The sequence below is a fragment of the Symphalangus syndactylus genome, chromosome 4, assembly GCF_028878055.3.
Source record: "Symphalangus syndactylus isolate Jambi chromosome 4, NHGRI_mSymSyn1-v2.1_pri, whole genome shotgun sequence".
Taxonomy (NCBI): Eukaryota; Metazoa; Chordata; class Mammalia; order Primates; family Hylobatidae; genus Symphalangus; species Symphalangus syndactylus.
The window spans coordinates 142,744,661-142,761,324 of NC_072426.2; the positions used below are offsets into that span (position 1 = coordinate 142,744,661).

Consider the following 16,664-nt stretch of genomic DNA (forward strand, 5'->3'; position numbering starts at 1 on the left):
CCACTAACTAGACTAAGAGAAAATGAGTGAAGATCCAAATAAAGAAAATAAAAAACAAAGAGCCATTACAACAAATACTACAGAAATGCAAAGTACCATGTGAAACTATTATGAACAACTGTATGTTAACAAATTGGAAAACCTAGAGGTAATGGATAAATTCCTGCACACAGACAACCTCCCAAAATGACTACAATAAATACCACATTCTTTAATGCCCAGACACCGATGAACATCCATAACATCAAGACCATCCAGGAAAATATGACCTCACCAAATAATTAAATAAGGTACCAGGGACCAATCCTGGAAAGAGAGATACATGACCTTTCAGACAGAAAATTCAAAATAGCTGTTTTGAGGAAACTCAATGAAATTCAAAATAACAGAGAAAAAATTCAGAATCTTACCAGATAAATTTAACAAAAGATTGAAATAATTAAAAAGAATCAAGCAGAAATTCTGGAGCTGAGAAATGCAATTGGCATACTGATGAACGCATAAGAGTCCTTTAATAGCAGAACATATCAAAAGAAGAAAGAATTAGCGAGCTTGAAGACAGGCTGCTTGAAAATACATAGTCAGAGGAGACAAAAAACAATTAAAAATACACAGAGGAGACAAAAAACAAAGGAAAAAGAATGAGGAATACCTACAAGATCTAAAAAACAGATTCAAAAGGGCAAATCTAAGAGTGATTCGTTGTAATGAGGAAGTAGAGAGAGAGACCGGGGTACAAAGTTTATTCAAAGGGATAATATCAGAGAACTTCCTGAACCTAGAAAAAGATACCAATATTCAACTACAAGAAGGTTATAGAACACCAAGCAGATGTAATCCAAGGAAGACTACCTCAAGACATTTACTAATCAAACTCCAAAAGGTCAAAGACACATAAATGAAAAAAGCGGCAGCAGACCTTTGTGTCTGGCAGCAGACTTTTCAGCAAAAATCTTACTGGCCAGGAGAGAGTGACAGGACATATTTAAAGTACTGAAGGAAAAAAACTTTTATCCTAAAATAGTATATCCAGAGAAAATATCCTTCAAACATAATGAAGAAATAAAGACTACCAGACAAAAAAAAGCTGAGGGATTTAATCAACACAAGACCTGTCCCATAAGAAATGCTATAAGGAGTTCTTTAATATGAAGGAATAGGACAATAATGAGTAACAAGAAATCATCTGAAGGTGTAAAATTCACCAGTAATAGTAAGTATACAGAAAAACACAGAATATTAGAACACTGTAATTGTGGTGTATAAGCTACTCATATCTTGAGTAGAAAGACTAAAAGATGAACTGAACTGATTGAAAATAAAAATTATTCACTCCTGTAATCCCAGCACTTTGGGAGGTGGAGGTGGGTGGATCACTTGAGGTGAGGAGTTTGAGACCAGCCTGGCCAACATGCTAAAATCCCATCTCTATTAAAAATACAAAAAAATTAGCCAGGTGTGGTGGCACACACCTGTGATTCAGGCTACTCGGGAGGCTGAGGCAGGAGAATCACTTGAACCCGGGAGGTGGAGGCTGCAGTGAGCCGAGATCGTGCCACTGCACTCCAGCCCGGGCAATGGAGCGAGACTCTGTCTCAAAAAATAAAATGAAATAAAATAAATAAACATTATGTGAGGTGTGGTGGCTTATGCCTGTAATCCTAGAACTTTGGAAGGCTGAGGTGGGAGGATTGCTGGAACCCAGGAGTTTGAAACCAGCCTGGGCAACATGCAACATGAAACCAGCCTGGGCAACAGGCAAAACCCTTTCTCTACAAAAAAAAAACAAAAAAACAAAAAAACAAAAAAATTTAGCCATGTGCGGTGGCTACAAGCAGTGGGACATGATTGTAGTCCCAGCTACTTGGGAGGCTGATGTGAGATCACCTGAGCCAAGAGGTGGAAGTTGCAGTAAGCTGAGATTGTGCCACTGCCCTCCAGCCTGGGTGACAGAGTGAGTCCCTGTCTCAAGAAAAAAAAAAAATTACAACTTTTTGAGAGACAATACAGTAAGATACAAATAGAAACAAAAAGTTGAAAAGTGAGGGACAAAGTTAGAGTCTTTATTAGTTTTTTCTTTGCTTGCTTGGTATCTGTTTTTGTAATCACTGTTGTCATCAGCTTAAAATAACGAGTTATAAGATAGTATTTATACCTCATAGTACCCTCAAAAATAAAAAATCATACAACAGATACACAAAAAAATAAAAAGCAAGAAATTAAAACTTACCACTAAAGAAATCACCTTCCCTAAAATGAAGATATGAAGGAAGGAAGGAAGAGAAGTCCACAAAACAACCAGAAAACAAATAACAAAATGGCAGAATTAAGTCTTTACTTGTAATAATCCCATTGAATGTAAATGGAATAAACTCTCCAATCAAAAGACAGAGAGTGGCTGAATAGATTAAAAAAGAAGACTCGACAGGAGCTCCAAGATGGTGGAATAGGAACAGCTCCAGTCTGCAGCTTCCAGTGTGATCGATGCAGAAGATGGGTGATTTCTGCCATTTCCAACTGAGATACCTGGTAAATCTCAATGGGACTGGTTGGACAGTGGGTGCAGCCCATGGAGGGCGAGCCGAAGCAGGGTGGGGCATCACCTCACCCGGGAAGCGCAATGGGTCGGGGGATTTCCCTTTCCTAGCCAAGGGAAGCCGTGACAGACTACCTGGAAAAACGGGACACTCCCCACCCAAATACTGCACTTTTCCCAAGGTCTTAGCAAGCAGCAGACTAGGTGATTCCCTCCTGTGCCTGGCTTGGCAGGTCCCATGCCCACGGAGCCTTGCTCACTGCTAGCCCAGCAGTCTGAGATGGATCTGTGAGGCAGCAGCCTGACTTGGGGAGGGGCATCCGCCAATGCTGAGGCTTGAGTAGGCAAACAAAGCTGCCCAGAAGTTCAAACTGGGTGGAGCCCACCACAGCTCAACAAGGCCTACTGCTTCAGTAGTCTCCACTTCTGTGGGCAGGGCATAGCTGAACAAAAGGCAGCAGACAACTTCTGCAGACTTAAACGACCCTGTCTGACAGCTCTGAAGAGAGCAGTGGTTCTCCCAGCATGGTGCTTGAGCTCTGAGAAAAGACAGACTGCCTCCTCAACTGGGCCCCTGACTCCCATGTAGCCTAACTGGGAGACACCTCCCAGTAGGGGCTGACTGACACCTCATATAGATGGCTGCCACTCTGGGACGAAGCTTCCAGAGGAGGGATCAGGCAGCAATATTTCCTGTTCTGCAGCCTCCACTGGTGGTACCCAGGCAAACAGGGTCTGGAGTGGAACTCCTGCAAACTCCAACAGATCTGCAGCTGAGGGACCTGACTATTAGAAGGAAAACTAACAGAAAGGAGTAGCATCAACATCAACAAAAAGATCATCTACACCAAAACCCCACCTGGAGGTCACCAACATCAAAGACTAAAGGCAGATAAAACCACAAAGATGGGGAGAAACTAAAGCAGAGAAGCTGAATATTCTAAAAACCAGAGCGCCTCTTCTCCTCCAAAGGATCACAGCTCCTTGCCAGCAACAGAACAAAGCTGGATGGAGAATGACTTTGACGAGTTGACAGAAGTAGGCTTCAGAAGGTCAGTAATAACAAACTCCTCTGAGCTGAAGGAGGATGTTTGAACCCATTGCAAGGAAGCTAAAAACCTTGAAGAAAGATTAGATGAATGGCTAACTAGAATAAACAGTGTAGAGAAGAACTTCAATGACCTGATGGAGCTGAAAACCATGGCACAGGAACTTCGTGACACATGCATGAGCTTAAATAGCTGATTCAATCAAGTGGAAGACAGGGTATCAGTGATTGAAGATCGAATGAATGAAATAAACTAAGAAGAGTTTAGAGAAAAAAGAGTAAAAAGAAATGAACAAAGCCTCCAAGAAATATGGGACTCTGTGAAAAGACCAAATCTATGTTTGATTGGTGTACCTGAAAGTGATGGGGAGAGTGGAACCAAGTTGGAAAACACTCTGCAGGATATTATCCAGGAGAACTTCCCCAACCTAGCAAGGCAGGTCAACATTCAAATTCAGGAAATACAGAGAACACCACAAAGATACTCCTCTAGAAGAGCAACCCCAAGACACATAATTGTCAGATTCACCAAGGTTGAAATGAAGGAAAAAGTGTTAAGGGCAGCCAGACAGAAAGGTTAAGTTACCACAAAGGGAAACCCATCAGACTAACAGCAGATCTCTCAGCAGAAACTCTACAAGCCAGAAGACAGTGGGGGCCAATATTCAACATTCTTGAAGGAAAGAATTTTCAACCCAGAATTTCATATCCAGCCAAACTAAGTTTCATAAGTGAAGGAGAAATAAAATCCTTTACAGACAAGAAAATGCTGAGGGATTACAAGAGCTCCTGAAGGAAGCACTAAACATGGAAAGGCAAAACTGGTACCAGCCACTGCAAAAACAGGCCAAATTGTAAAGACCATTGATGCTACGAAGAAACTGCATCAATTAATGGGCAAAATAAACAGCGAACATCATAATGACAAGATCAAATTAACACATAACAATATTAACCTTAAATATAAATGGGCTAAATGCCCCAATTAAAAGACACAGACTGGAAAATTGGATAAAGAGTCAAGACCCATCAGTGTGCTGTATTTAGGAGACCCGCCTCATGTGCAAAGATGCACATAGTCTCAAAATAAAGGGATGGAGGAAGATCTACCAAGCAAATGGAAAGCAAAAAAAAAGCAGGGGTTGCAATCCTAGTCTCTGATAAAACAGACTTTAAACCAACAAAGATCAAAAGAGACAAAGAAGGCCATTACATAATGGTAAAGGGATCAATGCAACAAGAAGAGCTAACTATCCTAAATGTATATGCACCCAATATAGGAGGACCCAGATTCATAAAGCAAGTTCTTGGAGACCTACAAAGAGACTTAGACTCCCACACAATAATAATGGGAGACTTTAACACCCAACTGTCAATATTAGACAGATCAACAAGACAGAAGGTTAACAAGGATATCCAGGACCTGAACTCAGCTCTGCAATAAGCAGACCTAATGGACATCTACAGAACTCTTCATCCCAAATCAACAGAATATACATTCTTCTCAGCACCACATCGCCCTTATTCTAAAATTGACCACATAATTGGAAGTAAAGCACTCCTCAGCAAATGTAAAAGAACAGAAATCACAACAAACTGTCTCTCAGACCACAGTGCAATCAAATTTAGAACTCAGGATTAAGAAACTCACTCAAAACCGCACAACTACATGGAAACTGAACAACTTGCTCCTGAATGACTACTGGGTAAATAACAAAATGAAGGCAGAAATAAAGATGTTCTTTGAAACCAATGAGAACAAAGACACAACAAACCAGAATCCCTGGGACACATTTAAAGCAGTGTGTAGAGGGAAATTTATAGCACTAAATGCCCACAAGAGAAAGCAGGAAAGATCTAAAATCAACACCCTAACATCACAATTAAAAGAACTAGAGAAGCAAGAGCAAACAAATTCAAAAGCTAGCAGAAGGTGAGAAATAACTAAGATCAGAGCAGAACTGAAGGAGATAGACACAAAAACCCTTCAAAAAACCAATGAATCCAGGAGCTGGTTTTTTGAAAAGATCAACAAAATTGATAGACCGCTAGCAAGACTAATAAAGAAGAAAAGAGAGAAGAATCAAATAGATGCCATAAAAAAATGATACAGGGGATATCACCACCAATCCCACAGAAATACAAACTACCATCAGAGAATACTATAAACACCTCTATGCAAATAAACTAGAAAATACAGAAGAAATGCATACATTCCTGGACACATACTTACATAACTACTACCTGGAGACTTTAACACTATACCCTCCCAAGACTAAACCAGGAAGAAGTTGAATCTCTGAATAGACCAATAACGGGCTCTGAAATTGAGGCAATAATTAACAGCCTAACAACCAAAAAAAGTCCAGGACCAGACGGATTCACAGCTGAATTCTACCAGAGGTACAAAGAGGAGCTGGTACCATTCCTTCTGAAACTATTCCAATCAATAGAAAAAGAGGGAATCCTCCCTAACTCATTTTATGAGGCCAACATCATCCTGATACCAAAGCCTGGCAGAGACACAACCAGATAATTTTAGACCAATATCCCTGATGAACATCGATGCAAAAATCCTCAATAAAATACTGGCAAACCGAATCCAGCAGCACATCAAAAAGCTTATCCACCATGATCAAGTTGGCTTCATCCCTGGGATGCAAGGCTGGTTCAACATACGCGAATCAATAAACGTAATCCATCACATAAACAGAACCAACAACACAAACCACATGATTATCTCAATAGATACAGAAAAGGCTTTCAACAAAATTCAACAGCCCTTCATGCTAAAAACTCAATAAACTAGGTATTGACGGAACAGATCTCAAAATAATAAGAGCTGTTTATGACAAACCCACAGCCAGTATCATACTGAATGGGCAAAAACTGGAAGCATTCCCTTTGAAAACTGGCACAAGACAGGGATGCCCTCTCTCACCACTCCTATTCAACATAGCGTTGGAAGTTCTGGCCAGGGCAATGAGGCAAGAGAAAGAAATACAGAGTATTCAATTAGGAAAAGAGGAAGTCAAATTGTCCCTGTTTGCAGATGACATGACTGTATATTTAAAACCCTATCGTCTCAGCCCAAAATCTCCTTAAGCAACTTCAGCAAAGTCTCAGGATACAAAATCGATGTGCAAAAATCACAAGCATTCCTATACACCACTAACAGACACACATAGAGCCAAATCATGAGTGCCAAATCATGAGGAATCCACCTTACAAGGGATGTGAAGGACCTCTTCAAGAAGAACTACAAACCACTGCTCAACGAAATAAAAGAGGACACAAAAAAATGGAAGAATATTCAATGCTCATGGACAGGAAGAATCAATATGGTGAAAATGGACACACTGCCAAAAGTAATTTATAGATTCAATACCACTCCCATCAAGGTACCAATGACTTTCTTCACAGAATTGGAAAAAATTACTTTAAAGTTCATATGAAACCAAAAAAGAGCCGGGATTGCCAAGACAATCCTAAGCCAAAAGAACAAAGCTGGAGGCATCATGCTACCTGACTTCAAACTATACTACAATGTTGGGAACAAACCCCCCAAAATCTGGCCATAAACTAGCCCCAAAACTGGCTATAAACAAAATCTCTGCAGCACTGTGACATGTTCATGATGGCTATAATGCCCATGCTGGAAGGTTGTGGGTTTACGGAAATGAGGGCAAGGAACACCTGGCCTGGCCAGGGCGGAAAATCGCTTAAAGGCATTCTTAAGCCACAAATAACAGCATAAGCGATCCGTGCCTTGAGGACATGCTCCTGCTGCAGTTAACTAGCCCAACCTATTCCTTTAATTTGGCCCATCTCTTAATTTCCCATAAGGGATACTTTTAGTTAATTTAATATCTATAGAAATAATGCTAATGACTGGCTTGCTGTTAATAAATATGTGGGTAAATCTATCTTCGGGGCTCACAGTTCTGAAGGCTGTGAGACCCCTGATTTCCCACTTCATACCTCTATATTTCTGTGTGTGTGTCTTTAATTCCTCTAGCACCGCTGGGTTAGGGTCTCCCCGACCGAGCTGGTCTCGGCACTAAAAGGCTGCAGTAACCAAAACAGCATGGTAATGGTACCAAAACAGATACATAGACCAATAGAACAGAACAGAGGCCTCAGAAACAATGCCACACATCTACAACCATCTGATCTTTGACAAACCTGACAAAAACAAGAAATGGGGAAAGGATTCCCTATTTAATAAATGGTGCTGGGAAAACTGGCTAGCCATATGTAGAAAGCTAAAACTGGATCCCTTCCTTACAACTTATACAAAAATTAATTCAAGATGGATTAAAGACTTAAATGTTAGACCTAAAACCACAGAAACCCTAGAAGAAAACCCTAGGCAATACCATTTAGGCCATAGGCATGGGCAAGGACTTCATCACTAAAACACCAAAAGCAATGGCAACAAAAGCCAAAATAGGCAAATTCGATCTAATTAAACTAAAGAGCTTCCGCATGGCAAAAGAAACTACCATCAGAGTCAACAGTCAACCTACGAATGGGAGAAAACTTCTGCAATCTACCCATCTGACAAAGGGCTAATATCCTGGATCTACAAAGAACTTAAGCAAATTTACAAGAAAAAAACAACCCCATCAAAAGGTGGGGCAAAGGATATAAACAGACACTTCTCAAAAGAAGACATTTATGCGGCCAACAAACATACGAAAAAATGCTCATCATCACTGGTCATTAGAGAAATGCAAATCAAAGCCACAGTGAGATACCAATTCACACCAGTTAGAATGGCCATCATTAAAAAGTCAGGAAACAACAGGTGCTGGAGAGGATGTGGAGAAATAGGAACGCTTTTACACTGTTGGTGGGAGTGTAAATTGGTTCAACCATTGTAGAAGACAGTGTGGCAATTCCTCAAGGATCTAGAACTAGAAATACCATTTGACCCAGAAACCCCATTACTGGGTATATACCTAAAGGATTATAAATCATGCTACTTCAAAGACACTGCACATGTATGTTTATTGTGGCACTATTCGCAATAGCAAAGACTTGGAACCAACCCAAATGCCATCAATGATAGACTGGATTAAGAAAATGTGGCACATATACATCATGGAATACTATGCAGCCATAAGAAAGGATGAGTTCATGTCCTTTGCAGGGACATGGATGAAGCTAGAAACCATCATTCTCAGCAAACTATCACAAGGACAGAAAACCAAACACTGCATGTTCTCACTCATAGGTGGGAACTGAACAATGAAATCACTTTGACACAGGGCAGAGAACATCACATACTGGGGCATGTTGGGGGGTTGGGGCCTGGCGGAGGGATAGCATTACAAGAAATACCTACTGTAAATGATGAGTTGATGGATGCAGCAAACCAACATGGCACATGTATACCTATGTATCAAACCTGCACGTTGTGCACATGTACCCTAGAACTTAAAGTATAATAAAAAAAAAAGAAGACTCAATGAACAGTTGCCTACAAGGAACAGACTTCACCTATAAAGACACACACAGGCCAAAAATAAAGGGATGAATAAAGATATTCTATGCCTATAGAAACCAAAAAAGAGCAGAAGTAGCTATGCTTACATGAGATAAAATAGATTTCAAGACAACAACTATAAGAAGATACAAATAAGGTCATTATATAATTATAAAATGGTAAATTCAGCAAGAGGATATAACAGTTATAAATATATATGCGTCCAATAGTGGAGTACCCATATATGTACAGGAAATATTATTAGAGTCAAAGTGAGAGATAGCCCCCAATACAATAATACCTGGAGACTTTAACACTATACTCTCGTAATTGAACAGATCATCTAGGGAGAAAATCGACATAGAAACATCAGACTTAGCTGACTCTAGTAGCACTGCCTAGGGGTCATTGCAGCTCTGCAAGGAGCAGCAAAAGAAAAATAAAAAAAAGAAACATCAGACTTCATCTGTATTGTAGACCAAATGGACCTAATCGATATCTACAGAACATTTCATCTAACGGCTGCAGAATACAGCTTCTTCTCCTCAGTACATGAATCATTCTCAAGGATAGAACATATGTTAGATCACAAAACTAGTCTTAAAACATCCAAAAAACCTGAAATTATACCAGGTTTCTTCTCTGACCACAATGGAAGAAAACTAGACATCAATAACAAGAGGAATTTTTCGAAACTATACAAACACATGGAAATTAAACAATATGCTTTTGAATAAACAGTGGGTCAATGAAGAAATTAAGAAAGAAATTGAAAAAATTTTGAAACAAATGATAATGGAAACACGATATACCAATACCTCTGGGATACAGCAAAAGCAGTACTAAGATGGAATTTTATAGCTATCAGTCCCTACATCAAAAAAGAGGAAAAACTTCAAGTAAACAATCTAATGATCCATCTTAAAGAACAAAAGCAAGAGCAAAGTAAGCCCAAAAGTAGTAGAAGAAAAGAAATAATAAAGACGAGTGTAGAAATAAATAAAATAGAAACAAAGAATACAAAAGATCAATGAAATCAAAAGTTGGCTTTTTGAAAAGATGAACAAAATCAACAAACCTTTATCCAGACTAAGAAAAAGAGAGAAGACCCAAGCAAACAAAATCAGAGATGAAAAAGGAGGAATTATAATACAACTGATACTGCAGAAATTAAAAGGATCTTTAGAAGCTACTATGAACAGCTGTATCTCAATAGATTGGAGAACTTAGAAGAAATGGATAAATTTCTAGACATATATAACTGTTTGGAGGTTCTTCCAGAAACTAAAAATATAGCTACCATGTGATCCAGCAATCCCACTGCTGGGTATATATCCAAAAGAAAGGAAATCAGTATATCAAACAGATATCTGCAGTCCCATGTTTATTTTAGCACTATTCACAACAGCCAAGATTTAGAAGCAACCTAAATGTCCATCAACAGTTGAATGGATAAAGAAAATGTGGGACATATACACAATGGAGTACTATTCAGCAACAAAAAAGAATGAGATCCTGTCAGTTTCATGTATGGAACTGGAGGTCATTATATTAAGTGATATAAGCCAGGCACAGAAAGACAAATCTCACATGTTCTCACTTATCTGTGGGAGTTAACAATTAAAACAACTGAACTCACGGTGATAAAGAGAGCAGAACGGCAGTTACTAGAGGCTGGGAAGGGTGGTGGTGGTGGGTGGTGGGGGATGGTTAACGAGTACAAAAATACAGTTAGACAGAATGTACATGATCCAGTATTTGAAAGCACAACTAGATGACTAAAGTCAAGAATAATATATTGTGCATTTAAAAATAACTAAAATAGTAGAATTGGACTGTTTGTAATACAAAGAAAGGATAAATGCTTTATGTGACCCATTTACCCTCATGTGATTACTATGCATTGCATATCTGTATTAAAATACCTCATGTACCCAATAAATATATACACCTACTATGTACCCACAATAGTTAATAAAACATTAAGAAAAAAGAGCAATTGACTGAGAGGAAAGGCAAAGAAGACCCAAAATATACAAGGCGGAAATTCCTGAAGACTGAAGAAAAAGAACAGAATACTAGATGCCCGGTATGGTGGCACATGCCTATAATCCCAGCCCTTTGGAGGCTGAGGAAGGAGGATCACTTGAGGCCATGAGTCCAAGACCAGCCTGGGAAACATAGCAAGACTCCATTGCTGTTAGAAAAAAGAAAGAAAGGGAGAAAAGGAGAAAAGGAGAAAGGGAGAAAGAGAGAAAGTGTGGGGCAGGGGGAGAGAAGGAAGGAGAGAAAGAAGGGGGGAGGGGAGAAGGAGGGGGGAGGGAGGGGAGAGGAGGAGAAAGGAGAGGAGGGGTGGGAAGAAGGCAGGCAATAATTCAAGAGTATTTTCCTAAAATCGAGAGGATATAAAAAGACTCCTAAAACTGAGAAGGGAAAAAAAGACTGGAAGCTACATATTAAAAAGATACACTATGATGAGGACTACAAAACTGATGAAAAAATTAAAGAACAATAAAGAGATATTTCAAACTTGTGGACAGGAAGCTTCAATATCATTAAGATGTCAGTTTTTTTCCAACTTGATCTTTGGATTTAACATAATCCCAGCCAACCCAGCAAGCTCTTTTGTGGATACAGACATAATAACTCTAAAGTTTATGTGGATATCCAAAAGACCCAGAACAGCCAATACATAATTGAAGGAGAACAAAGTTGGGGAACTGACACTATGTGACTTCAAGAAATACTATAAAGCTACAGTAATCAGGATATTGGGGTACTGGCAAAAGAAGAGGAAAAAAGTTAAATGGAATGGATAGAGAGTTCAGAAATGGCCCTATACAAATATAGTCAACTGATCTTTGGCAAACGAGCAAAGATAATTCATAGAAGGAATAGTTTTTACAATAAGTGGTGCTAAAAAAAAACACTGTACATCTACTTATGAAAAAATGTATCTAGACACAGACCTTATAACTCTTCAAAAATATTTACTCCAAATAAATCACACAACTAAATATAAAATGCAAAACTAGGCCAGGTGCAGTGGCTCACACCAGTAATCCCAGCACTTTGGGAGGCTGAAGCGGATGGTTCACCTGACCTCAGAAGTTTGAGACCAGCCTAAGCAACATGGTGAAACCCCATCTCTACAAAAAATACAAAAATTAGTCAGCCACAATGATGCGCACTGGTGGTCCCAGCTACTTGGGGGTTTGAGGTGGGAGGATCACGTGGGCAAACCCTGTCTCTACTAAAAATACAAAAATTAGCCAGGCACGGTGGTGCATACCTGTAGTCCTAGCTATTCAGGAGGTTAAGGTGGAAGGATCACCTGGGCCCAGGGATGTTGAGGCTGCAGTGAGCCATGTTGCAACACTGCACTCCAGCCTGGGCAACAGAGTGAGACCCCATCCCAAAAAAAAAAAAAAAAAAAAGGCAATGTCAAGAGAACATGAAGACAAGCCACAGACTAGGAGAAAATACAGGTTGACTAATCCAAAATCCTCCAAAATACGAACCTTTCAGAACATTGTTATAATGCCCAAAGGAATGTTCATTGGAGCATTTCAGATTTTGGATTTATGGATTAGAGATGCTCAACTGGTATAATGCAAATAGTCCAAAATCTGAAAAAAACCCAATCCAAAACACTTCTGATACCAAGCATTCCAGATAAGAGATACTCAACTTATATTTGCAAAAGACATATTTGATAAAGAACCATTAACCAAAATATACAAAGAATTCTTAAACTCAACAATAAGAAAATAAAGTACCCAATTTAAAAATCGGTGAAAGATCTCAACAGGCAACTCACTAAGGTATACAGGTGGCAAAGCAGCATATAGTAAGAAGCATATGAAAAGAGGTTCAACATCATATGTCATTAGGAGATTGCAAATAAAAACAACAACAAGATACCACTACACAGCAATTAAAATAACCAAAATCCCAAACACTGACAACACCAAATGCTGGAGAGGACATGGAGTAACAGGAACTCTCATTCATTCACTGCAAAATGGTACAGACGCTTTGGGAGACTGGTGGTTTCTTACAAAACTAAACATACTCTTACTAGACAATCCAGCAACTGTATTCCTCTGTATTCACCCAAATGAATTGAAAACTTATGTCCACACAAAAACCTGCTCATAGATGTTTATATCATCTTTACTCATAATTGCTATCACTTGGAAGCAATCACGATGTCTTTCAGTACATCTTGAAAGTGAATAAATAAACTGTGGCACATCCATACGATGTAATATTCTGCGCTAAAAAGTAATGAGCTATTGAGACACAAAAAGATTACAGAGGAACCTTAAGTGTATATTACTAAGTGAAATCAACCAATCTGAAGAGAGTACACACTGTATGAGTCCAATTAGATGACATTCTGGAAAAGACAAAACTACGGAGACAGTAAAATAATCAGTGGTTGCCAGGGTTTGGAAGAAAGGGAGGGATAATATAAGCAGAGCACAGGGGATTCTGGGGGCAGCAGATTCTTGTGTAATAATAGTGGTTACATAGCATTATACATTTGTCAAAACCCACGGAAATTAAAGCACCAAGAGTAAATTTTAATATAAACTATACACTTAGGTGATAATGATGTGTCAATATTGGTCTATTGATTAAAACAAACGTACCTCTCTGGTGTGGGCTATTGATGGTGGGGGAGGCTGTCTGTGTATGGGGGAAGGGCATATACAGGAACTCTGTACTTTTCACTCAATTTTGCTATGTGTATTAGTCCGTTTTCATGCTGCTGATAAAGACATGCCTGAGGCTGGGAAATTTAGAAAAGAAAGAGGTACAACTGAACTCACAGTTCCACGTGGCTGGGGAGGCCTCACAATCATGGCAGAAGGCAAAGAGGAGCAAGTCACATCTTACATGGATGGTGGTAGGTTAAAAAAAAAAAAGAGAGCTTGTGCAGAGAAACTCTCATTTTTAAAAAACCAACAGATCTCGTGAGATCCATTCACTATTATGAGAATAGCATGGGAAAGACCTGCCCCCATAATTCAGGCATCTCCCACCAGGTTCCTCTCATAACACGTGGGAATCATGGGAGCTATAAGATGAGATTTGGGTGGGGACACAGAGCCAAACCATATCACTATGAATCCAAAACTCCTATAAGAAAAGGTCTATTAAACAAACAAAAAAAACCCCACTATGTACTGTACTAGAAAAATAAACTCAATGCCAAAATATATTTTAAGAAAATGATTGGACTTTATGTAAAAAGAAAGATATACTCTGAGCATCCAAGCAAAAAGACCAAATCACTTATAAGGTAAAGAAAATAAAACTGCCATCAGACTCTCTGCAGCAATGTTTTATGCCAGAATATAACAACTATATGTTAAAGACAGTCAAGGAAAAAAAAGCCAAGGATTTTATATGCAGCCAAATCGACCCTCACAAATAAAGTCATAAGACAAACTGTTATGAAAATGGAAAATCTATGAGTATAGTGCTCACACAAGCCCTTCCTAAGGAATCTATTACAAAAAGAGTTTCAAGCAATCAGAATGACTAAAGAGTCATTGACATAAGAATTGGAAGATTAAAATAAAGAACACCAAGGATCTTTAATGTTTCTCATTTAATACACAAAACAAGCCTTGACAGTAGTGTTTCCATTCTACACATGGAGGAAATGAATGCCAAAGTCAGAGGAACTTATCCATTGTTGCTGAGCAAGCAATAAAGCCAGGATTGGAACCAAAGCCCATTCTCTTTCCACCACATGAAGCTACCTCCACATACACGAGCTAAACCTTTGTCTCTGCGTATACTAGAATAGCACATTGCCTGGAATTTCGTTCTCCCCCTTATCTACCTAATGAGTTATTTGAAAAAAAATCTTTGATATACCCCAAAATCGCTTATTCTCTGTGGCTTTCCCTTACCCAAAAGGGCCATATATATTGTCATTAATAAAACTGTATGGTACTGATAAAGAAAAGCCACCTTATCTGTGGTCCCAAAATTACTTATTGTCTTGTGGCTCTCCCTTACCCAAAAGGGCCATATGTGTTATCATTAATAAAGGCATATAGTACTGATAAAGTAAAGCTAACTCAGCTGTGGCCCCAGAGCATTTCACAAAAAAACATCTGTAACACAGATTTTGCCACATGTGATTTCGATGATGGTAAAAACTGTCACTTCTTTGGCTTAAAATCCCAATACAGAGCATATTCTTCCCAGTAAATGTATTTGGGAGAAAAAAAAGAGGGCAGATAACAGGTCTGGGATGTCTTCCTTGACTATACAAGATAAAGTTAATTACTTAAATATCTCTGCATTAATTCTGAACTTTGTGGGTACTTTTTATTCTTGTCCTTTTCACGCAATTTTATTATTTGTTTTCATTTTTGTCTGTCCTCTGAGAGCAAGAATGATCTTTTTTCCTTTATAGCTTACCATCTAACATATAATAGTGAACACAACTAAGAAGTGTTCAATAAATTGTTGATGACTGAATAAAGAGAAATCATAAAATAAGTTATTTCTCAGTTCCAATTCTGTGCAGATGGATTATGATGAATACGAAGAATGAAAGCCCAATTTTTATGCGGTTTAAGTATTACTGTACACCAAATTGCATATATTTAAGCAATAGAACTTGACATCAAGGAATCAGAATCTAATATTTTAAAAGTAATAGTGTTAATGAGCATCAGCATATTATAGAGCTTTTAGACTACAAAAAAAATCTGAATTTTTTTTCTCACCACTGCAGAGTAAAATTATTATTATCTAAAAAAATGTTAGAGCCTGAAGGCATTTTTGTCTTGAATAAAGCCTAGAACATTTTGAAAACAGGCTCAGAGTAAGTTACTAGTATTTTTAATTAGTATTTGGCATACAACTGCAAAATTTCCTTATACGAGAATGTGAACAAATTAATTACAAACATATACACTTTTTGCCTTTTTTGCAGATGATTGTATGTATTTCTCAATTCAAATTGTTTTCTCCCTTTAATATTAAAGAAAATAACAGAATTATTAGAAGCCTACTTTTGTCACTTCAGTAACATGTGTATAGGTTCATTTCACTGGCTAATTCTCAGCATCTGGCTAATTCCATTATTGAACATATCAGCAGTGTCATCTCCTAGGTTATTTTTCCACCAGCTCTGGATATGAGTTTCACTGGAAGCTTTTTAAGGGGAGACAGAGAAAAAGAGTGAGAGAGATAGAGAAGGAAAGAGAACACAAAAGTGCAACACACATTCCTGCCTAGACACAACTTCTAAAAAGAGGAAAAGTACACTCCACTTCCTCATCATTTAAACAAGCTGTTTAATCTGAAAATACCTGTTTCATACATAGACACTCTTCTTGATGCATAGCTGTAATACCAAAGGCCACAAAACTTATGGATCAGGAAGAATATTTCCTCCTGCCTCATGACAACTCTCCTTCCCCAGTCCTAGAATTAATAATGACTGTCACACCTACTGAAATACCTTTTAGTCAATCTCATTCTTGAATCCATATCAAAACAGACACAATTCATCTCAATGCATTTCTCCTATATCTGTTTTCATGTAAAACATC

At 38.5% G+C, this 16,664-nt stretch overlaps 1 protein-coding gene across 41 annotated transcripts in view; it reads right to left on the reverse strand.

Moving 5' to 3' along the window:
• NEK1 (NIMA related kinase 1) overlaps positions 1 to 16,664 on the reverse strand; it is a 225,714-nt gene that overhangs the window by 53,579 nt on the left and 155,471 nt on the right. The window contains exon 27 of one of the 41 annotated variants that reach the window (XM_055276384.2): positions 16,122 to 16,263. The exons of the other annotated variants lie outside the window; for them this stretch is intronic. Coding sequence (XP_055132359.1) covers positions 16,157 to 16,263 — 107 coding nt within the window. The 3' untranslated portion in view covers positions 16,122 to 16,156. The remainder of the gene's footprint in view (positions 1 to 16,121; positions 16,264 to 16,664) is intronic. 41 annotated transcript variants of the gene reach the window in all.